We start from the raw sequence: 26,388 nt of genomic DNA, 5'->3' as shown, positions 1-26,388 counted from the left end.
TTACACTTTTGAATGGTCATAACCATGGCTACACATTTTGTATAGAGTGCATCATAATTAGACAAAGTATGCATCATAAACTACACGTTATGGAAGAGAGACTATGTGACAATAAGCCCAGTAACGAGATGAGAGAACAGTTTAGGACAGAATGTGTTTTGTGTCTTGTGTGACAGCATATCCCACAGGTTAAATACATACCAGATTACAAACTGGTCAGTTTTTACTTTTGCTATCTCGCGCCTATTTGTGAATTTCCGACTTTCCCACTGCCCGTGAAGACACCGCACCTCCATCAGGACCTAGCGCCACCTCCCCACTCTCTTGGCGTCTGCCGCTGACTTAGGTCCTCGCCTCCCACAGCTCTGAGACACTGAACCAACCTAGCTCCAGAAAACAAGAGAAAAAACACCATGAAACTGTCATTAGTCCGAAACACTTGTGGAATTCTTCGAGGACAGCGCACCGGGCGTGTAGTCAGCGAATTGTCCCGGAGATGTCTGCCCGTGGGACCCTCTCCCTCTAGTCTGCTTCTGCGGGCTGCGAGCGCGACTTCAAGCGGCAGATCCAGTGCCAAAGTAGCTTTTAACCTCGGGAAGCATCCAGCCAAAGAGGATGTCTTTGAGCGTGATGGCTCTCTTAGGTGAGATATATCTAAGAAGTGTATTGGGCTTGTGTATTTGTGCCTTTATTGTTTCCTGTTTGGTGGTTGGGGGTTTGGCTTCCAGCCACTCATACACGTGTACTCCAGTTTCAGTGCCAGCTGATGTAACTTCTGCCTTTTGTTACCTTTACCAACATTAATGGGAGAATAAGTCTAATGGGTTCTCTGTAACTCTTATAAACCTATCTTTTTACTCCTTATCTTGATCCTCCAAACTATTTCATCTTGTTTTTTATTAAACCATAAATACACAAAGGCGATCCCACTCTAAATATAGCATACTGTCTCAAATAAACTCATTGTCTCGGTGAATAGCATGTTTTGAAATGACCAAAAGAAATCATTCCAGTGTTTACATTTTTCTGAATATATAGGTTAGTGTGTTAGAGCTTCATACTGCTGTAGGCAGGGGACATACTGGCCCCTCCCAGGTCACATGACCTCACATGACCCTAACCCCATCTATTGCAACATACCACAGACTATAATGGTTAATAAATGAGAGCATATTATTTAGGTTTAGAGCAATAGGGCATTTACCTCAAATTGATTGCTTGATTTTTTTTGTTTGTTTGTTTCTTGTTTAATGTATGTTGTAAAATCATGTATGCATTACCTTATCTGACTGCAGAGAAGTTGTCCAACGTTCCAAGGAAGCAATGGCAGCTCTGCAGAGAAAAAACTCTACTATCCAACCAACTTTTGTTATTGTACAGGTATGTGAAGTTAAGGAACACGTTTATCGAGAAAATGGTGATTAGTTGGGAAAATACCAAACATATCAATTATCAATACACCTATCTATTATGTAGCACTACATATCAGTTACAATTTTGCACATTTTATAGCAAAAGTTTTGTGTTCTTTTTTCCAAGTCAAATGAAGATGACAGAGTATGGGAGATTAATAAGAAAGTGGCAGATATGGTAATACTTATGTTTTGTTTTGTTTTTCTTATATTTGTTTTAAAATGTTCTCTTACTGATCTGTGTATTTCTCCAGGTTGGGCTAAATGTCAAGCTGCTCTGTCTTTCAAAGGACAGCACTGAAGATGAGGTGAATTGACTATTGCCTCTTCCTGTGCATACAACCCTCCCCCACATTTACTAAGCAAGTTGTTGCATGATTTACCTCTTTGGCTTTTCATGTGTTTGCAACAAGCATAAACAACTCAAACTGTCATGTATGTCTGACTCGAACTGTTAATTGTTGTATGTAAAGTAATCTGATACTTTTATACAAATGATAACTCATCAGATGTTTGAGGATGGACTGCATTATGAATAAATTTTTATACATTCCCATTACATTTAATATGCATACATTCTAAAACCTACAGATTTAAGTTTGTTAGGTTAAATTCCAAGTTGTAGTGATAATAATGGTAGTAGTAAAATTGGTAATAGGGGTAATAGTGGCAGAACTTTATTTTCTTGTTTTTTATGACTTGTTTCTTTCCAGGTCATTGAGGAGATTTTTAAGCTAAATGAAGACCCAAGTGTTCATGGTGTTTCTCTACAACTTCCTTCTTCTTTGCTCACTAGTCAAGTGGTCAACGCTATCAAACCAGAGAAGGACATCGACGGGTAAAGCACTGTTCTCCAAACTGGTTATCCAAATCTCAAATTACAGTGGTAAACTAAATAATACCTATTTTTTGTGAAGCTGTGTCTCCTTGTACAATTTACTCAAATGGGAGCTCACCGGTCACTCACATGTTTGAAAGCAGATTTAACCCAAATCAGAAAGGCCTGGGAACAATTAGACAGAGTTAGAAACAGCATGTCAGTCCATCTTGTGAGCAGAAAATGAGCTAGGTACCCTATGTAATCACAATAAATCATAGCAATTACCTACCAATACAAATATGGCCAAAAGTTTTGTGTTATAACCTCACAGATCATTATGTTTTGATAATGTTTGCTTTTCCCTCTTTGATCAGGCTGTCAGATGTGAATGTGGGACGCCTGCTGCGGGGGGACAGTGGACCGGGTTTTCTGCCCCCAGTAGCAAATGCAATCATTGATCTTTTGGAGAATCATGGTGAGTTTTAATTCCAGTGTCTTTATAGGTTGTCAAAAATCATCTTCCACCACTGATTAATACTAAAAGACTAATGTTAAAAGTATTGTCTAAGTTGTTTTTGTGTTCAGGTAAAATATATATGCATTTGCCCATACATAGAAGTGCTAATAATAACTAATACTTCCTCAGATGTTTCACTCGAAGGAAAATCTGTGTTGTTGGTTGGAGCAGAAGGAGCACTGATATACTCTCTTCAAGCCCTGACTGAGAGGAGCGGAATGGAGGCTTTTAAGAGTCACAGCACTGCCAGGAACCTACAAAAACGGGTAACTAACTTTTTGCGTGTGATGGTACTTTTTAACCACATGGTGTCAGTCTTTACATCTACATCAAGAACACTATTGTTTTTCCAGGTAATGGAAGCTGATGCTGTAGTCCTATTAGGAGAAGGAAATATAAATATCCCGTCAACTTGGGTTCGACCCCGAGCAGCAGTAATTTGTGAGTTTTCTTAGGTGTTTCTTTTTATTTCTTGTATATGTTTGTTCATTTACAAGGTTTTGAATGTATGCAAATGTTGTGAGATACATTTACAGTGTTACTTGTTGTATGATTGCTACCAGAGAATTTGAAATAAGGCATTAATAAATCATGCTTTCTGTTTAAGGTGAAAATGACATCTCTACAAAGCACCTTGTTGCTGCCTACAGAATAAAGGTTTTCACTTATCTATACTGCCTCTGTCTTTTGTAATCATATTGTGTACTTACCTTTATGATCTCTTTACAGAATGTGATCTGCAGCTGCAGTCACTGGTTACAGGAGCAGCAGCACAAACCTTGGACCCTGAGGAGCCTCAGACTGAAGCCTTTGACCCCTGTGCCAAGGTACAGAATAAAATTATCGTAATAGACATACAAGGTATCATTAAAATACGATAAAAACACATAGAGCTGAAATTCTTATGTGTAATTGTTTCACAGTGACATTGAGATTTCCAGAGCTCAAACCCCTAAAGCAGTCACAGTGTTGGCAGAGGAGATTGGTCTGCTCCCTGAAGAACTGGAGGCCTATGGCAGGAGCAAGGCTAAAGTCCGTCTGTCTCTGTTAGACCGACTACAGTCTGAGCCTGATGGGAACTATGTGCTGGTTGCTGGGTGAGTTTTTGTCATCACCTTATAACTGGTTCTTATTGTAGTTGAAATATGTTTTCTGTTAAACATGCGCATCTTTAAGTACATTCCTCCATTTTGCACTCTACCAAAGGTCCAGACCAGCCAAATGAATAAATGCACCTATAACATACAATTTCTTACATGATACCAACGGGCATATCTGGTTTTATACATGTATCACAGTATGTAAGTATAGCAATATTTTCTTTTCTTTTGCAGCATAACGCCAACTCCACTTGGAGAAGGGAAGAGCACAGTGACAGTTGGCCTGGTTCAGGCCCTCTCTGCCCACCTGAAACTCAACTCCTTCGCCTGTCTACGACAGCCTTCCCAGGGACCGACCTTTGGGGTCAAAGGTCTGCATCTCATCAATACTATTTTAAATAGCTTTTTAAAAAGCTTACTTTAAACCAGTCACACAAAGCTGACCACAAAATCATCATTTTGCCTAGGGGGCGCTGCTGGGGGTGGATATGCACAGGTCATCCCTATGGAGGAGGTTCGTTAAATCTACATATTTCGCAGCATAATCACACCCAAATTTAAACATAAAAACACAGATTTAAAAATGGTTTTCTAAATATTAATTAAGTGGACAATATGGTTGAAAGTGAGTTAATTGTTTACTGTATTTGAACAAAAAAAAAAAACACTTATCAAATATAACACTTGTCATAGTGTCAAATATATTAAATATATTTTGACACTCAAAAATATATATTTGTACTTACATTTTTCTTGTCGGCAGTTTAATCTCCATCTGACTGGAGACATTCATGCCATCACTGCAGCGAACAACTTGGTGGCAGCGGCTATTGATGCCAGAATGCTTCATGAGGCAACACAGTCAGACAAGGTCAGAATCTCATTACTAAAGAGTATAATATTATTGAGCTTTAAGAATAAAGGACTAAATAACTTGTGAAAGATGAACATGTTTTACACTTCTTATTTTGTAGGCTCTGTACAAAAGGCTGGTTCCTTCTGTGAATGGAGTTCGGAAATTTTCACCTATTCAAATCTCACGGCTCCAGGTAAATCTAAATTAAATTCATGTCGAAATGGGATGTATACTTCTTATTATTATATTATTCACATTTTCAAATATAATTTAAGTATGTAGTTTAACATTAGATACATTTACTATTGGATTTTAAATATTACTGTACAGACTACTACCTGTTTAAGAATGTAGTTTAATTTGTTGTATTTTTTATCAAATATCCAATGTACTTATTGCTGATGTGTAATGTGGTTGTTTAGTCCACAAGGGGGCCTCAGTGAACAAGTCTGAAGCTGTTTTTTCTCTACCTTGTCTGATATATTTTTATGCAGCTTTTCCTAAACAGATGATACAATTAATGGGTTGTGTAGTGTAACATGTAAGTTGACATTTTGTTCACACCCCAGGTATGAGTTTCTTTTATGGTTTAGTTCTGTTTTTGTTTCAGCGTCTGTGCATCAATAAAACAGACCCCACGTCTCTCACACCACAAGAGGTCAGCAGCTTTGTCCGCCTTGATCTGGACCCAAACCAAATCACCTGGCAGAGAGGTATACAAATAATAATACACAAATGACTAATTTATCTTTTACTTATAATTGTAAAATCAAGTCAATTTCTACAAAGGAGTATCAGCTCAAAAAATTTGACATGGCTTGAATTCAATCTATTAATCATCACAAATCCTAATTTTGAAATGGACTATGAAAGTGTAGTCAGTTCCTCATAAGATAATGTAGATACAGCTGGTGCTTAAGAATAATCGATTATTAATCTGATTATGTAATATGTTTGATTGAATCCACATAGTGAATGAATCGTGTAAACATTCGTAACAAATCTTATGATCTGGACAAATGGTTAGCTTTTTATTTTTTATTTTTTTGCATCTTTTAGAGTAAGTGGTAGATGTATTGATATGTCTTAAATCAGTAATAAATGAGTGGGCAACTAAAGCTAACTGTTACTTTTGCGATTACCATGTAAGTTTAAATATGTCTATGAGAACCAGCAGTGGGGTGCCGCTTTGACTGATGGGGAATGTAGTCCACTGTCTGCATAGAGCTCTCAAAGGGACCCAGTCTGGAGATTAAAACCACATTTAGCAGCGCATGTTACAGGGGTGTGACCCTAAATCAAACAAACCTCACTCTCCCCAGCTGAGGAAATATAAATCTTAGTTTATATGGCTAATGTTTATGTCAGCTCCTTTTAGCCTAACTTTTCTTAACTTATTTCATGTAATGCACTGTACCAAGAAAATAAAAAATTCATTTTAGTTTACATTTTATACCATTTTAAAATCCATTGTTTCTAATGGCAATTTTTTTTTCCTTTTTCAGTTGTTGATACAAATGATCGTTTCTTGAGGAAGATCACCGTTGGACAAGCAAGCACTGAAAAAGGACAGATAAGGGAGGTAAGAAAAAAAATAATCTACACTGAGAAATATTCAAAATCAGCATCCTAAATTGCATTTTTATTTAAATTAAATTGCATTTAAATTTAAATCTTTGTGGTTATAACTCCCTTGTTTTATATGCCTCTCTTACAGTTCATTTAGGCAAGCATTAGTGATTTTTTTTTTTTTCTAATTACCAGAGTGGTTTAATTCAGATCACAGCTGAAGTTTACAGGCACCTGAACACCTCTAGGCAGATTAAATGCTGTGCATATTTCCCCGTTTGCTCAGAGACTAGTCATTGGTATGATAGTTTCCACTACAGAGGAGGATATGTGTGAACATTTTTGTAATGCCATTGTTTGTTGACACCCACTCCCAATCTCTTTCCTGCTCACTTTCTCATGCCCCCCTCCTCCACCTCTCTTCATGATTCAATCCATATGGATTGCACCCACATGTTTGTAGTAATGACAGATAAATGAAATTGTGTAAATAAACAGTTCAGCTCAATGGGAAGCAAGAATGACTTAAGTGAAAGCAAATGTTTAAAGGATGAGGAATATGACACACACACACGTCCACACTAACTCTATTAGTTTAGCAGATGCTTACATTTAAAGCCATTGGGTTGTCCACGGTATTTGCATTTTGGCTCCAAATTTCCTTCAGTGCTGGATATACTATATGTCCAGAGGGTATTGGCAGTGTGAGTGGGATTCCCTTGTGGGCCGATGTGGTTTTAGATACCATACTCTTCACATTGTAGAACAAATTTCTTGTCTTCCTACAGTCCTCTTGTCCAATTCTTCTAGGATTCAGCTTTGTTTCTGTAAATATCCCTTTTTTTTGTCTTGAAGGGAACTAAGGCAGAAAATTGTCTGCTGTCATTTTACAAATATTTGGATTCAATTTTAATTCTGAGTTTCTAGTAGGATTGTGAATAGCCTGTTAATATGAAAGTTACAAAATGAAACCTTGAACATTTTGAATAATTATATTCATATGGCTAAATGTTGTCACACTCTGACCTGGTTTCAACTGTATTCAAATAATGTCTTGAAGTGGAGCTCAATGCACTATGCTATTTATGTCAATTTACTTATATTTGAGAGAAAAATGTATTGCCGTGGGAATTTTGTGAAGAGAAAGATCAAGTATTTTTATTGTTAAAAAGTTAAAAGATAAACTCTTGCCTTTGTAACTTTGATCATGTTTTTCTCTAGACTGGTTTTGACATTGCAGTGGCCAGTGAGATCATGGCAATCTTGGCTCTGTCCAACAGTCTGCAGGACATGAGGAGCAGGCTGGCCCGCATGGTAGTGGGCACCAGCCACTCGGGACGTCCGGTCACTGCAGAGGACCTGGTGAGTGTAACTTGGCCTACATGATGGCCTTCTTCATTAAAATGATCTTCCTCTCACCTGGTCCATTTGTTGAGTCAGCTGGCTCTTATTATGCACAAATAAAAAAAGGAGGTTCCCATATAAAGTTATATTAGTTAGCCTGGTTAGCAGGATGCAAAAACATCACCACCCTAAAGGTCTGGCACAGTAAAAATACAGTCTGTTTTTCACTGATTATACAGCATACTTTTTGCATTAACACATGCATATATATATAAAAAAATAAAACGCATAACACAACACAGTACTGTAACAATACTGTTCCTATGGTTCTATATACAATGTGCATTTTTAACACTCTGCCACAATGATATGTAGATGGATTTGAGTGCTGTTTTGTGTCTAACTTCCGTGATGTTTTACTTTGGTTTCCTGTGAAGGGCGTGAGCGGGGCCTTGGCCGTTTTGATGAAAGATGCCATCAAACCTACTCTTATGCAGACTCTAGAGGTGAGACTTAAACCCATCTCAAATAATTATTTCGACAACTCATGATATCACTTTACACATAAATTTTGACCCAAATGTTGATGCTACAATAAATACAATGGCCAGGCAGGAGCTGGATAGATTGTAACTGTGTTTGAACTGTTGCTTTGTGTCAGGGAAAGGCATTACACATAAAGATGGGTCCTGTGAGAGCTTTTAAGGAACTTGACAGATTGACCTTTTCCTCTACTGTCTCCGTATCATAACAGTTTAGCAGCGGCGAAAGACAGGTGGTGTAAAGGAAACTACCATTCTAACACACTGTCTGAGGGCACTGGTGTATAGTATTTGGGAATCTCAATGACATTGCCGTTGGGAGTGTAAGATAAACACAGACAAACCAGCTTATTTTGATGGGTATAGTAGGGGTGGAGAGAGCAGGCAGCAGGATTTGGTTACTTTCCGTTTTTTTAAGAGGAAATATTGTGGCTCTGTTGTGTGAAGCTATTTCCGTTGTGGTTTTCCTGTCATTCTGGTCCACCTTCAGGATCCAGGCCTCCAGGCCGTGTGAGAAAATTTCATGTAGGTCGACAGACTATCCCCTGTACCTTTTGTGAAATTGGAGTTAATATATAATAATATAATGAGAAATTATTGTCTTCACTTTATTCATTAAAATGACACATTATATAGGTCTTTGGTTAATTTATTTTGGTGAAGGCCAAGATTACTGTAGGGATGTCAAGTTTATTTAGTCAACCATGATTTTTCCGGTCACAATAATAATTGTAAGAACTAACAGTTACAATCGTGACCTAGCCTTGCCAGCAAGACGAATTCTCATGATTTTTGTGAGTTCAAAATCTCTTGAGAATCTGTCCTGTTCAGTTCCAATGGAAAAGTTAGGTCAATTTCACCACCAGTGGTGCAGACCCAGTCACAGGCCAGCACTGTGGTTTGGGCGGTAACCAGCTGCGAACAAACCAAAACAAACACGGCGACGCCGACAGACGTGCTTGGACCTATTTTAGCAGAAATACAAATTATTTTGTTTTTGAAAAAGGTGCAAAGGGAAGCGCTTTGTGCATTGTGTGCTTTTCTCTCAACTGGATGTAACTAAAGTTTGACTTTTCAGCTTGTTCCACTGTTGTGATGCTTCAACCAATCAATATGAAGTTTTTCGTTCCAATCATTGATTCTGATCACTTTCAGCAAGAACCATCCCAGATTGATGTACTCTATTCAGAGGGCTACACATATCAATCTGGTGGTTAATTGTGACCATTTTAGAGGCAAAATTAAGTTAAGTGTAAAGTGCTTTCTATGTCACATTGACTTTACTTCAGACACAGCCACAAAGTTGGACTTCAAAAAGCTGGTTAGAGGAATGGTAATGAATGAAATAAAATTAAGCATCACAGTTGTTATGTTTATTATGAGAAGACACATCACAAATGAACAATTATTCATTTGACATCATAACCTGACACACAAATTTGACATTGTGACAGTCTTTCTTTATAAAGTTTCTATGATCAATTAAATTATGTGTTTTGAAACGTAGCCATTATGAGATATTGTGAGTTGTTGGGTTTTTTTTTACATAATTTAATTGCTGTTGCTTTATAGGACTGGAGCTGTAACTTGGTGTCTAAACTCATATGTGCTCTAGTTTTATTCATTTTTGAGAAGTTCAAAAAAAAAAATTAAAACCTTTTGTAGCAAGTTGTACGTGCCTATGTAGTGGGTCCCAATCATTGTGTGCAGTCAAACATCCTGTCTACGTGGAGTCCCAGAGTCCCTTGCATCTTTCCTGGTTTGTCCCTATACTGTATTTCCCATGCTAGTCTGCATACCCTGCTATCTTGAAAATATTTTGTAGTTTTTTTAGGTGATAGTCGTGCACACGTTGAGATGCACCAGAGGAGGAAATACTGAAACGATAACCATCTTCCTGTTTTGGTTACATACGTTATAGAACATTTAATCTGAAGAATGCTGTATGTGCATGCATGGAAATTGAAGAACATGTTTTTCGTATTGGCTTTGTTCAATACATAAGGTGCAGTTCAATTTCCGTTGCCAAAGTCTGCATAAAAGATGATTGTTATTACATGGCCTCTTTAAATTTCTTTGAAAACTGTCCATAATTTGTCCATGTTAAAATCTGTTATATAACTGTAAATGTTTAGTGTTGTTTTTTTTTTGGTCTATTCTCTGCTCTGCTGGTTCAAATACACAAACCCAGTAGCATTGGTCTTTGTAAATTTCTGATTTACTCCACAGCAGGTGGCTTGTTTATCGAGCCAGACAGAGGAATGCAAACAAAAGTGTAGAAAATTACAAAACGTCAAAAAGGCCCTTCCCACCCTTCCTCTTTCCTCAGACTCCCAGTTCAACAATGGGTTCTTGTCCTCAAACATGTACCTGTATAGTGCTTTAATATTCACCGAGTGTCTGAATGAAGGAATTGAAAATGTTACAAAAAAGTGCTCTGAAATCCTGTCAGTTTGAAGAATACCGTGTAAATGAAATCTTCAGTTACTTTTCATCTTAGTCGTTCAAAAAGATGGGGTTATAGATGTCTGTGTAGTATTAATAATTCACATTCAGAATATTGTTATAATAGCAGTAATTATGATAATAGTATGTTTTAATTGTTTCAGGGCTCTCCAGTGTTTGTCCACGCTGGGCCCTTCGCCAATATCGCCCATGGCAACTCCTCGGTGCTCGCCGACAAGCTGGCTCTGAAGCTGGTGGGACGAGAGGGCTTTGTGGGTAAGTTCAGGCTTACAGATCAAAATGCTAGTGCAAGTGTAATCACAGCATGGCAAGATCTCACAATTACACCCCACAAAAAACAATGTACAACAAAAACTCTTCTGTGTATAGTGTATGGTAATTTTATGGTTCTTGAAAAGTTTTATGCCAAATGCCTTCCCATGGTACCCCATTTGTCAGCTACATAACTTTCTAGGAACCAAAGGAAGGAACTAGATAAAGTTAAGAGTCCCTGGAATGCCTCAAAGTAAACCTCACTAATCCAGGACGTCAAAGCGGACTTTGGTATTTCAGTGTTATCAGCCAATGCATCTGTCCTGCTCTCATTCATTCATTCACTCGGCCGCCTCAAATATGTGGAGAATCTGGGAGAGTTTTTGGGGTATTCATTTGAGCTGGGTTCACCTGAGTTTTAGGACATGGCAAAAGAATTACACTAAAAATGAATACATAATTATAAAAGGTGATGTGTTGTTTCAACCTTCTATGGGCTTCAAGTATGGTACATCTGTGATAACCAGAAAGTTTTGGGGAAATTGATCAATCTAAGTGTCCTGTACTTGCAAGGAAAAGCTCAAAGCAGAGGAGTAAGCAATGGTTTAGATATGGACTGGATGTGACCATCTAGTATTGTGTTTTCACCTTTCACTTCATCAGTATGCTGAGGAAATATTGTTCAGACATATCCTGGCATGTATGACCAGTCTGAAGACATAATCTGGTTTCACTACACTTAAGGTTAGCCTTCTTCTACTCGTTAACTCCACTTGTCTTGCTCTGTCAATCCTTCTGCTCCTTCTACTCCTGTGTTTGTTACCTGACCCTGAGCTATGCCAAGAACTCAGCCTCCCACCTGCCCCTCCTTGGGCAGCTGGGAGACATGTACCCCCCCATCTCAATCACTAATCTTGGGCCATTTTTTGTTTTTTTGTTTTTTTTGTTTTGTTTTTTTTGCATTGCTGCCTTTTAAAACAAGAGATACTACTGTCAATATTTACTTAATAAATCAATTTGTACAAGCTTAACATTAACTTTGTGGTTCTTCATAGAAGATAATCTCTTCCCTGAAGGACCTTGTATCCTTGGAAACATGGAATAACAAGATATTGTCATCAGAATAGAGGAATACAGTCTAAATATATCTTTTGTTCTCAGTGTTCATACAATCCAATTTGCCAACTTAAGTTTATTATTTGTAATAAATTGGATTATACCAACATACTTTTTCTACAATTTGACTTTTGTTTTATTTTTTTCCTTCTGGTGTCAAAACTGAAAATTTTCAACAAAAAACTAAAACTGGTATTACTTTAGTATATCTACACTTTTAATAACCTTTATAAAGCAACTAAAATCATAATGAACAAATAGTTTGTTAAAAATCATTCAGGTGCAGTACCTACTTATTTAGTTGGTTAACTTGGTTACTAAGCCTGAATCATTCTTAATAAACTATTTGTTCATTATGATTTAAGTCTTTGTGCATGCTCTATTAAAATTATTATAAAGGAAAAACTTTTTAGCTACATAATTTCCATGTTGCACCAAAAGGTTGTGTTCATTTTCTTTTTGAAGTGAAGTTGTGACTCACTCTGAACTTTTGTTGAACTCATTCAGGACTGTGGGTCATATTTTTTCTGTTTAATCGAAGGGGCTTTTCACGACCCATAGGAATCTGAACTGAAAATGGAGAAATGTTGTGTTGTGATGGGGGAGCTGGATTTGCCATGCCAGATGTGGGGGACTCCTGAATTGTTACCACCAGTAAATGCAGATAACTCCCAAGTCACTATAAGGTTATGCTCACTTGAAAACCTTCACTCTGTAGCTTTTTATCCTTGGACATATTTAACCTAAAGTTGTTATCAAAATTACACACAGTAAAGAATGTGGTGTTGACCTACCCTACTTCAGCTTTTGTTGTTATTGTGCTTGGCTGAGGTGCCAGTACAAATGCTTTTGCTGGCAATAATCTGTTCCAGCTCTCTTTGGCTCTCAAAAACATTTAGCTTCATGGACGGTTCAAGGCTAACTCACAGAGCAGGAAGTGTGCAAGTGTTTCCTCCTCACATCCTTTGGAGGTCACACTGCTGCCCCGTGTAATGTGGGCGTAAAGGGCTTCTCATGAACTTTAGCCTAATTTAGATGTACATATGCCTTCATAGAGATAATTTTGCTTTGCCTCTAATACACCACAGTACTTATCCATCTTACAACATGTATGTTTTTCTGGGCATTTTAGAAAAACACCTGTAATTGAATAAATACATTGAGTGCGGCCACTTCTCCACAAATCGTCCTGTAACTTGGCCTGGCGGCATCACCTGCTTGTCCCAATGGAGAAAACATTAAAAGCATTCCAGGCAAAATAATAATCTTATAATGATCATTATTCACTTTAGACGGTCTATAGTATGTTGTGTTACATATACTACTTGAAGAAAATCTGGGCACTTTTCACATCTAAGATAATGTATTACACTTTCAGGACAGTACAGACAAAATCAACCTTGTTCCTTGTGACTGGAAATGGACACACTGATCTTCCACAATATTATGACAACGGTCATGAGAGGTCAATTACACCAGACTACACTAAGTTATTTCATCGTGGCCCCTGCGGGTAGCAGCTGGTTAACTGACTGGCTCAATGGCTGATTACATTTAGATAAATGCAAAGATGGCTGAATGGCGTAACTGCAGCTCCCATAAGGTTTTTTGGTCTGCAGTGGCCAGTATCATATTAAAAGTCTAACGAAGGAACAATCATTCTCTGTTGATGTGTTGTACCGCATAAGCCAAACACAGCAACAAGAAGAAGGCAATTATGTTTATGACTCTGTTGGAGTTGTGCATATTTCATCACAGTATTTGGTTTGAAGGAGGCACTGCAGTTAAAGTTGCAAAGTTTTTCTGGTGGAGGATCTGCCACCTACCTGTTTCCATAAAACATGATACAAGGGCACTCCGTTTAAAAGAGACATATATACACTGAGGACAAACTGAAGAAGAAAAGAAGAGCCATGAAGCTAAAGAAGTAGCTCTTTACAAAATCCTCACAAAATGTATCACATTATATTATATCCTGAATGATCGGTGTATTCAGTTCATACATGATCTTCTATTGGTCCCACAGTAACACAATATTACAGGTCTAATGCTAATGGTGATTGGCAGGTGAAAGAAGGAAGGAAGTGTATAATGGAAACGCTAACTTATTTACTTAAGGTTAGATGTATTCTTTTCTATTGGGAATCTCAACATTTCCCACAATGTAAAACCAGCTATAGGGGCACATATACTACACATAGGCTATGCACAAGTAAGAGGAAACCTTATCTTAACATGGCTGTCACTCCAGGTGGACTATTTGCTTTACTTGGACCCGGTTCAAGAGGCCTGTAGAGCATTTGAAGTCTTTGGAGAAGCCATTATTCAACATAGTGTTACAGATGGGACAGGCGTACAGCTGGACCCTGTTCATAACCAAAGTCAATGTGCACATCTTAAAAAGGGTTTAATGGACAACATAACATAACTGGCACAGTCTGTGGGTGTGTGAAAAATATCTCTTTTCCTTCAGTTAGAAGAATAAGCCAATGAGGACACACAATTAAAATCTGATTTGAAAGAATTCTGTACACTCTGTACACGAGATGGAACTCAAATGTGGAGTGTCTGCAGTCCTTGTGACTTGTGGACCTGGAAGTTCTGGTGGTCTGCTAAGAGCAAAGCTGTACAAATTTCTTAAGTGGTGGAAGCATTGTTTAAAATTCTTTGTATTAATCACACATCTGAATACACAATCAAGAACTCAAAGTTGAAAACTTTTTTTTTATGTTCTTGGCCATTAAACAATATTAGAGTTTAGGAGTTCAGTGAAGAGAGAATGTTGTTTCTGTACTGGGAGATTTTAAAGTTTTAATTCATGTCAAGTTTACAAATAATTGCAATACAAAATAATGGGGTGTAGTCATTGTGTGTTCTTGCATTCTTCTGTTACAGTGACTGAAGCTGGGTTTGGAGCTGATATCGGGATGGAGAAGTTCTTCAACATCAAGTGCAGAGCATCAGGCCTCAAACCCAACGTTGTCGTCCTGGTTGCCACTGTCCGGGCGCTCAAGATGCACGGTGGAGGTCCAAGTGTAAGTTTGAAAGTTGAAACATACAAACTATAAACGTCCTTTCTTCTGTATAAATTTATATTCTGAGAGTATGTGTTTTTTTATATATATATATATACAGGTTTCAGCGGGTGCACCTCTCCCTAAAGAGTACATAGATGAGGTATGTAGTATCAAAGGCCATAAGTCATGACTGTGGTTTACTACATTACTTTCTGCTCTTCTTGAACTAAATCTGATTAATGGTTAATTGCCCCTTATAACTAATTTAGGAGATAATCTTGTACCTATTAAAATGCATAGTTATGCAAACCTTCAGTTTGGATTATGGCAACCCTAATGTTAAAGGCAAACAGACAGTCCTATGATGAAGCACAGGAACTCATTCATTTGTCCTCCTTCACAACTAATTGAGTTAAGAGGTCACTTGAAAGCTCAGATGAACCAGAGTATACAAGAGAGAAAGGGCGATTTTGGTGAGGAACGCTAATATTCCTATTGACCTGGTTTGCTGCCCTCTTAGATAGTTACAGCTGACAAAATAATGGAGCAGCATACACTAATTGTAAAGACCTTAATGAGAACCAGAAGTACAAAGGAAAACAGATCCAGGAAAATGGGTTTACAGTGTCTGCTCAGCCTTACTGCTCTGGGCCTGGGGCTGGACACATGTGCACACACACAATTCCTTTATTCTGATTCTTCAAGGGTTATGTGACAAGTGAAAAATAAGTCAATACCATAAGAAGTCAATGATCATAACATTTGTTATTTCCTTCAGAATTCCAATATTTTGTGAAGTATGTTGCCATATATTGTCATCTTTGATTTATTTGATTCAAGATTTGGAGTTGTTGGGACTTTTCTTTGTCCTCTCTCACATATTTGAAATGTATAATGTGAAAGCAGAATTCCAAAGTGTCTGTATCATAAACGGTAACTTTAAAATCGTGGTGGGAGGTAGACTTGACAGCTAATCATTTTAAATGGGTCAGCTGTTATGTTCATGTGTTTTAGATTTAGAAGAAGACCTTTTCCTCTGATAAATTACATTATTTCTTTACTTTTATTTCCTTCAGAATTTGGACTTAGTTGCAGGTGGATGCTACAGCAACCTCAGGAAGCAGATCCAGATTGCCCAACAATTTGGAGTACCAGTTGTCGTAGCGGTTAATGTTTTCAAGTAAGACGCGTGTAAAATTCAATGTTAATATACACCAATCTGACATAACATTTTGAATACCTGCATTTTTTGTGTTCATTGCTTGTAACCCACGATCCAGCCATGTAGACTACTATGACAAATACCTGTGTCTTTTATTTCTCAGGACTGACACAGAGGCAGAGGTGGCGCTAGTGTGTCAGATTGCCCGAGAGTGTGGGTCAGCAGATGCAGTGCCCTGTCACCACTGGGCTCAGGGCGGGCGGGGGTCTGTGGAGCTGGCCAAAGCCGTGAAGGAGGCAGCGAGCAAACCCAGCCACTTCAAGTTCCTCTATGACATTGAGGTGAGACCATCACAGCTGTTAGTTATATATTGTGTCAAAGCACCGTAATCATTTTATTTTAAAAAATGTAATTTCATTCACAAAATACAATGTAATTAATTGTATTTTTCCTTCACCTCATTTTCAACATCAGTAGCTCTGACTTTTGGGTTAGACTGCTCTCTAACAAATTTGGCCTTGAGGAATATCTTCAAAACATTTCCATATTTAGACATGTTTCACATAGACTCCCACTTTGATATGTGGTTTTGTATAAATTTAGAAACCAGAAATGCGTCACTAGTGAATGCTGTATGTACTGTCATATTGGTTACATTGTGGAAGCTAAAATATTCTTAAGTGAATATCTTATAGGTTCTAATTTACAGAAAAATGTACAATATTACAAAGTGTCCAGATGTTGTCTAGAACCCTTAATAATACATGATACTGGACCTTAAAATGAAATTATAAAACATTTATCAAAAGCAGAAATGTATTGACTGTGTTCAGTTCAAATATTGTAGGTATGAATAAAATGCATAGTGTTATCAACCTGCCACTTCAATGACCTGCTCTGTGTGAGGAAATGGTGTGATGTGGTCAAGCTGCACCCTATAACCACGGATTCAAGTAACCGTATATTCTGGAGGTCATAGTGTCCAAAACTATTGTGTATATTCAAGTGGGTGGTACACAGGACGTTGTATGGGTGGAACAATAGAATAAGTATGTTGTTTGAATAAGTCTAATTGGAACTTTTTCTTGTTTTAAAAAAAGAAAAGTTAAAAAAGGATGAGAAAAGCAGAGGATTTTAGTTTGACAACTGAAATCAGGTGTGAAGCCTTGGGGACTTGTTAAATTTGGAGAAGGAGAGCGAGAACCTATTGTAATTCCAGGGGACACAATGTAACTTCAGGATCTGCCAGAAGTTACATAGAGCACAAAAACTGTAACTCTCCCAATTTAGTTGTATCTAATGGAACAAATTTTCGATACTGGTCATCTTTAGCTTGTTGTTATTTTGTATTTGGGAGCAAGGTAGAAGAATGTGCAAGTAAAAACATCAGCTGGTTTGAGTTACTGAGTTGAGAAGTTGTGACTTTGATTAACTGACCCAAAGTGCACATGCATGCTCGCTCATTTACAGTATGCACGGGGTTACTGCCATTTAAATTGTTACATAAAACATTGAAGAACATCCAGTTTAGCAAAATCAGCAAAATGTTAAGAGATTATACAGTTTATCAAGTTTACTCTTAACTTAAAGTGCAAGTCTTACCAAAATGTCTATGATGCAGTTGAGACAGAAGTGGTCTCTTGGGGGAGTAGTTGGACCAAGGGTAGTGTTTGTGGTGGGATGGATCCATAGGCAAGGGACAGGGTGAAGGTTGTCCTAGTGGGAGGAGCTGCTGAGGGGCAAACAGTGGCAGGCCTCGAAGGAGTGACTGGGAATTTGTCCAGGACTATTTACCCAGAATAGAAAAAATGTTAAACTGCATCTGCAAGTATGTTTTAATGGGCATTCCCCTTTTTATTGAAGGCAGCAGTTTGAGCATGATGTAACTAAGTATGTTCAAGATATCAAGATAAAAGGATGTTTCAATGTTTAAGATAAAATTACTTGTACCAGCTAAAAGTAGTCTTAGTAGTAATGGTAAGATAACAACTACTATTTTGACAGAGGAGATTGTGTTAATTTATTGTGTTAACTTCCATGTTGTTTAATTTAATGTTCTTTTGGACACTGGACACTTAATAACACCGGTCACTTTAATAAGCCACTTTGCACTGTTGTTCTGATGCTGCTGTTGTATATATTTTTCTCCCTTTAAGTATTTCACTTGATTTTTTTTTAAGCATATCTTTTTAACTTTGTGCATGCCCTTATTTGTATTTGTATTTATTCAGTGTGTTTATGTTGCACTTTTTCACCGAAGCAAGTTCCTAGTTTGTGAACTGTGTTCACAGACTATGGCAATAAAAGTCTTCTGATTCTGATTCTGATTCTGATTTTTCTGTGTGACTCTTTCTAGATGCCCATTGTGGAAAAGATCAGAACAATTGCCCAAAAGGTTTATGGAGCCGATGATATTGAGCTGTCTGCAGAAGCTGAAGCCAAAATCAGCTACTATAACCAACAGGTAGCTCACTCATAGCTCCCACATTTAAGTCATAATCTGAAAACCTTTTTTTTTTTTTTTTCAAACTTTCAAATGAACACTTGTGTAATTCTTTTTAAATAGGGTTTTGGATCATTGCCTATCTGCATGGCTAAGACGCATTTGTCTCTGTCACATATGCCCGAGAAGAAAGGCGCCCCAACTGGGTTTGTTTTGCCGATACGAGATGTTAGGGCTAGCATCGGAGCTGGGTTCATCTATCCTCTTGTTGGAACGGTAAGTGTCTAATATTAAACTGCTGACAACTGGTTTGAAAATTTGTTCACAATATTGGTTTTAAATGTACTAACAAGCAGTAGATCTCAAACAATTTGCATCATGTACCACTTCTTATGTAACCATGTCTAGACAAAGACTAGAACCAGACAAGTAAGGTCTCAAAGTGGCCTATAACTGGACTAAATCATTACTAAACTGTAAAACATTCAGAACCTCCCAATTTTACTGAATAAAGTGTCAAACTGTTTGACCCAAAGGACCACCATAAGAATCTCGTTGATCTGATTTAAAATTGACAGAAATTAAAGTTTAACATAGCCATATTTCAGTCGGCCTGCCCCATGTCTGTCTGGATGCTGGTTTCACAGTGATGCAGAGGAAGGAAGTGTTTTGCCTCCTGCTATTTCACCAGTGTGTCCTGAGGGGCTAAGCTCTGATTGGCTAAGGTCGGGGTGTCAGTCCTGGTGCATGCCTGCCAGAATGTGGGACTGGTGTCTGTCCAGTCTCACAGCCCTGTCTTTGATGTGTTGTTGCCCGTGGTGACACTCTTGAACTGTGGCTCCGACCCCAAAGGGAGATTCCTACAAGGTCTTTGAACTTGGGTTGGCGCTGAGTACATTTGCAAGATTTGTGTAAAAGGCAAATTCACACCAGGTAGCCCCCAGACTGAAAAGACTCATTTATATCATCACATATTTTTTACATAACTTAACATAATTGATTGATCATGTTGACATAAAGTGACGTACTACCTTTTGTTTACTTAATAAAGATTTATTGAGTTAAACAAAGGGAAAGAAAACACTGGTGTTAGAAGGGGCTAAAACAGAAAATGAAATGCACAGGATCCTCCCAAGTTAGAGCCCTGATTTAGAGGATCTTTAGGTTATTAACTGATTTTGTCTCGTTTATTCTTAATTTAGCTCTAACTGTCAATTGTCTGTTGCTGTGGTTGTGTTGATATTCACCTTCACTTCAGAACTAGGTTAGCCTGATTTATTGTCATTCCCATTTATCTAGTGATACATTCAGAGGGGAACCATCAGGGACAGCATATAAATATTAGATTTAACATTATAAATATTACTAAATTGCACTAAATATATCAATAAAATCATAATTTTAAGGTTATATTTCTATTAAACATTTCATCAATAAGAAGAGTAATGTCTTCCTTTATCAGATTTGATGTTGTTTTGGGGGTTATATGATAAGAACTGCTCGCTGATTCAGTGACCTGCAGACCACAAGCAGAGGGCCCTGGTGGTAGCACTGACCAATCAGATTCTCTTTGCAGTTGATTGACAGCATTAATGCATTGCTTTAGTCCCGCTAATACCTACTCACAGGCCTGCGCTACTCCTGTGTAATGACCAGGGGTGGCCGCCACCTGGCATATCATTGTTTTGCTTTTATTAAAAGTTTATTGATGGCTACCTTGATCTGTGTTTCACTTTTGGCAGAGTTTAAGAAAAAGGAATAATGAGAAGGTGCTTTCATTTCAATTTTTCATTTGGATTAACAATGGGATTTATTTTCAAAAAGAAGCCGTCTAAGTTGTCCTGAAACGTTAGAGCATCTAAAAACAACTGGGCTACTAGCAAAGGATTTACCAATACTCAGACCTCACAGAGCACAGAATGAATGAAAGGTTGGATTAAACATCAGATGGCTTGAATGGTCGCTGTGGCATCTTTGCTGTTAGTTGAGTGTTTGAAGGCTTAGGTCCCATGGGCAAGGTTCACCACTGGCAGCATTGCTCTTGCGGTTGACATTGATATTGAGTCACTGGCTTGGAAATATATCTGTTTTCATTTCTGGTGACTATCTCAGTGTGTGGTGTGGGAGCAATGGGAATTGTGCTCTGGGAAGGGTTGGAAGGGGAGTCAGGTTCTTTAGGGTCTTTAGGGGGTGAAGAACCAGGAAGGGCCTGATGTCATGCTTTAGGCATGTACGGGAGGGGTCGCAGCCCAAACAATAGATCTGTGTAGAGTTCACATCCCGTATGAGCTGCTCTATCTGCAACACTGAAGCAACAGGTTTCTAGAAAGCTGCCAATATCATACAAGAAGGCGTAAATTGAAATTATCAAATGAGGGCTGAACTATTGCAATGAACTAACAAGCATTTATGTTACCAATCTAAGAAAAAACTAATATAAATAAATAAATAAATGTATATAAATATATACATATATAAAGTATCTATCTATCTATCTATATAAAATATTTGTCTGCTTTATTTAAAAAAAAAAAAAAAAAAACTTGTACCTTTTTTAATTACTTAACTAATGAGAAATCAACACATTTCTGTAATGATAGTTGTAGTAGTTGTCTATAATAATTGGTGGGGATAGAAATCTCACAATTTGTCTCCTTCAGGGCTTTTCTCAGACAAAAGGACATTGTGTTTGTGTATCATGGAGGAATTGATTTGGCCCAATGTGCGGTTTCCAAGTTTAGCCGTGTAGTTTTGTCTGTTTTGCAAGTGCCAACATGTTTTTGAGTCTGAGGAGAGGAGAACCCAAAGAACAGCGAGCGTTTTGTTGCTCTTCACAACCATGGCAGCTCGCATTTGTGTATCTTTTGATATTTAAATGGGCGACTTGGACTGGCCAGAAATGTCAAAACAATTGAAAAGGTTATTTTGTATCTTCTAAGATGTGTGAAATTATGAGTTCTTGAGCCTATGAGCTAAGAAAGATTCAGTGTATAAAAATCTACACAATATTAATAAGAAGAAAACTAAAAAGTAATAGTAAAGGTTTATAAGATGTTGATGCAGTCATGCTCTCTCATCCCTTTTTGCCAATTATAGTTAATTTCAGTTTCATGTTTAAATTATATATTTTTCAATGTTTGTGGCAAAGTGGCTTTTTGAATTAGTAGTAATTGTATTAGCAGAAGTCGATGTCACACAAATTGGATTGTCATTAGTAATACATATTTAGCACTTGATTGTAAATAGTACTTTGTATCATACAAAGTCAATAAAATGTTATGACATCACATTTTGAACAGATTATTTCCTTTTTAACAGTATTATTACATCATTATGCAATGCAGATGTATTGATTTCTCGGTAACCACGTCATACATTGACTCATCTTTAAAAGCCTTTTGACATAATCATGAATACAATCTTCCAATCTGGGGTCATGCCGACTACCAGGAAGAACTCCATGTCTTCCTCTGGGTCATCTTCCTCTGCGTCGTCTGCTTGGTCCTGTCCCGTCATTTACACCGGGGCAGGAAACGGCTGCTCACTTCCTCTGGGCTCCTCTCCACTAATGGGCTTGTAAAACCAGGTCAGGCGGAGACAGGCATGTGAAATATGCCACTCCTTCTTTAATTAGTGAGATAATTTATCTTTCCGTTGGTATTGTAGGATTTTGGCAAAAACCTTTTATGCATACCCAGATCTGTTTGGTTGTAATTATTGGAAATCTTTGAATGTCCAGTACATTAGTAATCGAGTTAGTAATTTGTTATCTAGATTTGTCTGCAGTGAGAACAGGCAGTTTGCGTGAGCATGCTTCTTCCTGTTCACATCACAAATGACATTAGAGCAAGTTTGCCCCAATCACATCCTATTTTTTCCTCTTAATTAAATCTAGTCTGTTCCTTATAGCTCTCCCAGATATCTAATGCTTCTTATAGTAACACTTAGCTCTAAAGGAGGAGGCTATAAAAGGGTATTCCAATAAACTGTTAATGCTACACACATAGTCACGCATTTGTACACTAAAATGTTTTGGTGATCTGACAATGAGACTGACTTTAAATATGACATTGATAATGACATATAAGTGGGCACAACCTACTCTCTCTAATACAGCTGCTGTTTGCAGATTCACGGTTAATACTGATATTAGATTTATATTGTATTTTCTTTGTTGAAATATTGTATTTTCTTTTATTAAAATAAAAACATAACAAGAAGAATAACAAAATACAAATCAACATGAAGTTAAAATGGTTTACATCTTTGTTCATAAATAAAACAAATGCATGCCCTGAAAGTTCTGTAAATATTCTCAGTAGGAATTAACCAAGATTTCAGTATCCAAGAAATCTTAATATTGTGAGTTTTCAGCCCTTATTCAAAGAACAATGTTGTGTAAATATTCTCTTAGCCCAGTAGACAAAATTAATTAAGATAGAGCTTAATTAAATTCTAGAACACTGGGTCAGGTTTTTACCATTATCTGGTCCATCATTATGGGATGTATTTGTAGTGTGCGCTTATTATGGTGCTGGGCAGATCAATCACTTGTATTATCAAATTTAGTTGTAGCACATCTGTTCTCTGTAGAGCGCCAGATATTATGATTAAGTTTCTACATTTAGAAGTGGCTAAAAATAGTTTGGTTGGGGTTCTTACTAATGTCTTTAGCTCAGAGTGTAAGCAGACTATTGGAGTACAGGGGGAGTCAAATTAAAACATAGTTTTTTGTTTTTTGATCTTGAACAAAGGGTCTATTGTGTGAGACTAAATTAATCTTTGCCAAAGTGGAGGTTGTCAGTGCATTGATCACCCATTTGCCCCTGTTTTAAATGACTCATGATTATAGTTATCATGTCTGGAGGATGATGTCATCCAGTCGTCAGGGTCTGGGATTCTTCAGCTGTGTTATGGTGGGAGCTTTAATATAAGCGTAATGAGAAAAGAAACCCACTCAACAAATTATGCATTGCACAATGGAGGAGGGGTTAGGTTACAGCACATAAGATAAACATGCCAATCTGGGCGTCATGTGTTTAAGTCCTGGGTCCTACAATTTGCTGAATGTCGCTCCCCACTCATCACCCCCATTTTTTGGCCCTTGGCCTTTATATAAGTATATAAAAGGATTAAAAAGGACAGTTGATCTCCTAATGAGGTAAATTGGCATATATATCCTCTATCCATGGAACATATAGAGTGGAAATCATATTGGCCATCAAGTGAACCTTTGTTTATTTGTTAGTGAAGGGCAAGGAACAAGAAAAGTGTCATAATTTGATTGTCAGTTTGAAAATTACTAACTTGTGATAGTAATATACTAAAGACTTGCTAAAAACAAGTCGACACCTGTCTGCAAACAAGTTTACTACAATATGCAAAAAACCTTGTGTTTTAGAGTTTCAAATACATTGAAAAAGGCTTGGGAATCACTTTTTACTCTGTGTCCCCTCAGATGAGCACCATGCCCGGGCTGCCCACCCGACCCTGTTTCTACGACATCGACCTACACCCTGTCACTGAGGAGATCACAGGACTCTTCTGAGCTGCCAGCCACAACATGCTTCCGAGGTATTGTTGGACAAAATGGATAATGACTAAATTAGGTTTCAAGTAACTTAAGCCACATGAATTCCAAAACCATTATATTCCAAATTCACAACATATATTTTTTTCTTTCTTTCGTCACAGGACTGAAGAGAAGAGGAGTATCTGAAAAGCTTTAAAACAATACTACTATATCCTGGAAAAAAAGTGTTACTTGACTGTCAACTTATGCTCTCTTTGCACACTTCACTACTTTTAACATATAGTTTTTCTTTATAACATTTCTTCATTTGTGTTATTCAGGTGTTTACATTTCAAAATATTTTCTTTTTAATATTTTGTCTGATGTCATTTGCCGTGGTACGCACAATTAACCACTCAGGTACTGGATTAAGTGTACTTACAATTAATATCCAAATGCTGATACTGCCAAAAGTTATTTATGTCATTTAGAAATATTCAGGTAAAGTCGTGTTTACCTGGTACTGGTGCTTGAACTGAGTATTGTTATTTCTACATTGTGGTGTCTGTAACACATTTTAGGGCTTTTTAATATGACTAGTACTAGTCACTAGTACTGAATTTCATAACATTTATGTGACATTTAAATAAATCCAATTGTGTGTCTGCTTTTTGTCTTCATTTGAGTGCAAACATTTGAACTGACATTGTATAAAACTGGTCATTTGAGGAAAGAATTAGGTTCTCTAAAATGTCCCTTTGAAAGGATTTGACCAAACAGATAATTAACAGAATTTATGAGTGGGATTATTTTACGAGGCAGAGCATGTGCATTTACTGGAAGTTTGTAAATTAAATCCCTGCTTTCCCAATTTCTCTCTCTAACCGGTAAAGTTACAAGAGCAAAATGTTCTAGTCAATTTCTTGTTCACCTTGTTTTATATAGAAAAAAAATGTGACTAACTGTGGGATCTGCATATACAGCTTTCATATACAGCTGCTCAATTTTTACATTTTACATGGTGAAACCGATGTCTTGTGTCTATCTCCACTGTTTTGTTATGTTTAAAAATATGTCTTTTGACTGGTGCTGTTGCCCCCCTCCACAGCTCCCTGGGGTACAGCAGCTATGTCTGTCATCATTACAAGGTGTTTACATACAGTTAACATGCATGTGCGCACATGTGGGTCCTTCTCATAGCTGAGATTTTTCACCTGCTCACTCTGTTATTGTACATTCACAGGATCTGGGCCTTAAATACAGTACACAGCTTATTTACTATGCGTGTGCGAGTGCGTGCGGAGTGGAAATGTTGACAGATCTGAGGCCCAACATCATCATGTCTGCTTCTGGAAAACCTCTTGCTGTGCTTCTTGCACTGAATATAGATGAGTTTTTTTCACAGTCCTCTCCAAGATCATTCCGCTTCTTGTTATGGGTAAACATTACATAATAAATATTACAAATTCATGCAAGACTAGTTACAAAGTGAAATAATAGCAAACAAACTGAGTAACATACCTGCAAAAAATATAGGCTATATTAACATTATTGTGTATGGTTTTATTACACATTAATGTATTTCTATGTTGCTGTGCACATTGTGTGCCAAGTGATCGTTTAAATAAAATGTAGTATTGGTTAAAATCCTTACATGGTGTTTAAATTGTATAAAATATAACATATCTAACCATGTTTGCTTTTCTTTCTCTCTTCATTCTCAAACTCCCACACTTTCAACTGATATGGGTCAAGGTCATTCACACAATTTGCCAGCCTGAGTCAACTGGACTGCCTGTCATCCATCCATTTTCTTCCGCTTATCCGGGGCCAGGTCACGGGGGCAGCAGTCTAAGCAGGGACTCCCAGACTTCCCTCACTCTGGACACGTCCTCCAGCTCCTCCAGTGGGACCCCAAGGTGTTCCCAGGCCAGCCGAGAGACATAGTTCCTCCAGCGTGTCCTGGGTCTTCCCCGGGTATTCCTTCCGGTGGGACATGCCCAGAACACCTCCCTAAGGAGGCGTCCAGGAGGCATCCTGAGCAGATGCCCGAGCCACCTCAACTGGCTCCTCTCGACGTGTAGGAGCAGTGCCTCTACTCCGAGCTCCTCCCGTGTGATCGAGCTCCTCACCCTATCCCTAAGGGTGCGCCTGGCCACCCTACGGAGGAAACCCATTTGGGCCGCTTGTATCCGCAACCTTGTCCTTTCGGTCATTACCCAGAGCTCATAACCATAGGTGAGGGTAGGAACATAAATTA

General features: G+C 37.8%; 1 protein-coding gene across 2 annotated transcripts; it reads left to right on the top strand.

Moving 5' to 3' along the window:
• The first annotated feature begins 282 nt into the window (after positions 1 to 282).
• mthfd1l (methylenetetrahydrofolate dehydrogenase (NADP+ dependent) 1 like) lies at positions 283 to 24,792 on the top strand. Of its 2 annotated transcripts, none has more exons than XM_055232356.1 (28): positions 283 to 643; positions 1,296 to 1,380; positions 1,540 to 1,590; positions 1,667 to 1,720; positions 2,126 to 2,250; positions 2,607 to 2,707; positions 2,879 to 3,015; positions 3,103 to 3,190; positions 3,357 to 3,406; positions 3,479 to 3,576; positions 3,673 to 3,846; positions 4,084 to 4,220; positions 4,317 to 4,363; positions 4,613 to 4,720; positions 4,824 to 4,898; positions 5,316 to 5,418; positions 6,211 to 6,287; positions 7,496 to 7,636; positions 8,056 to 8,124; positions 10,770 to 10,881; positions 14,890 to 15,029; positions 15,130 to 15,171; positions 16,088 to 16,191; positions 16,337 to 16,514; positions 18,530 to 18,637; positions 18,740 to 18,892; positions 24,075 to 24,190; positions 24,311 to 24,792. In XM_055232356.1, exons 1-27 carry the CDS (start codon positions 414 to 416, stop codon positions 24,162 to 24,164), a joined length of 2,877 nt encoding a protein of 958 aa, XP_055088331.1. In that variant the 5' UTR covers positions 283 to 413; the 3' UTR covers positions 24,165 to 24,190; positions 24,311 to 24,792. The 2 variants fall into 2 exon arrangements, with proteins under 2 accessions (XP_055088331.1, XP_033847020.1); XM_033991129.2 differs by having other exon boundaries at positions 331 to 643; positions 24,075 to 24,195; positions 24,321 to 24,684.
• Positions 24,793 to 26,388: the final 1,596 nt, after the last annotated feature.

Source organism: Periophthalmus magnuspinnatus, chromosome 24, assembly GCF_009829125.3.
Source record: "Periophthalmus magnuspinnatus isolate fPerMag1 chromosome 24, fPerMag1.2.pri, whole genome shotgun sequence".
Lineage (NCBI taxonomy): Eukaryota > Metazoa > Chordata > Actinopteri > Gobiiformes > Gobiidae > Periophthalmus > Periophthalmus magnuspinnatus.
Note: the sequence above shows the minus strand (reverse complement) of the source record. Positions and strands in the feature narration are given on the sequence as shown.

Bases quoted from the DNA above. Each gene is read 5' to 3' on its own strand.
- mthfd1l (XM_055232356.1), top strand. From the start codon at position 414: ATGAAACTGTCATTAGTCCGAAACACTTGTGGAATTCTTCGAGGACAG. The intron at 1,721-2,125 runs GTGAATTGACTA...GTTTCTTTCCAG, and splicing joins AGGACAGCACTGAAGATGAG to GTCATTGAGGAGATTTTTAA. The intron at 2,251-2,606 runs GTAAAGCACTGT...CTCTTTGATCAG, and splicing joins CCAGAGAAGGACATCGACGG to GCTGTCAGATGTGAATGTGG.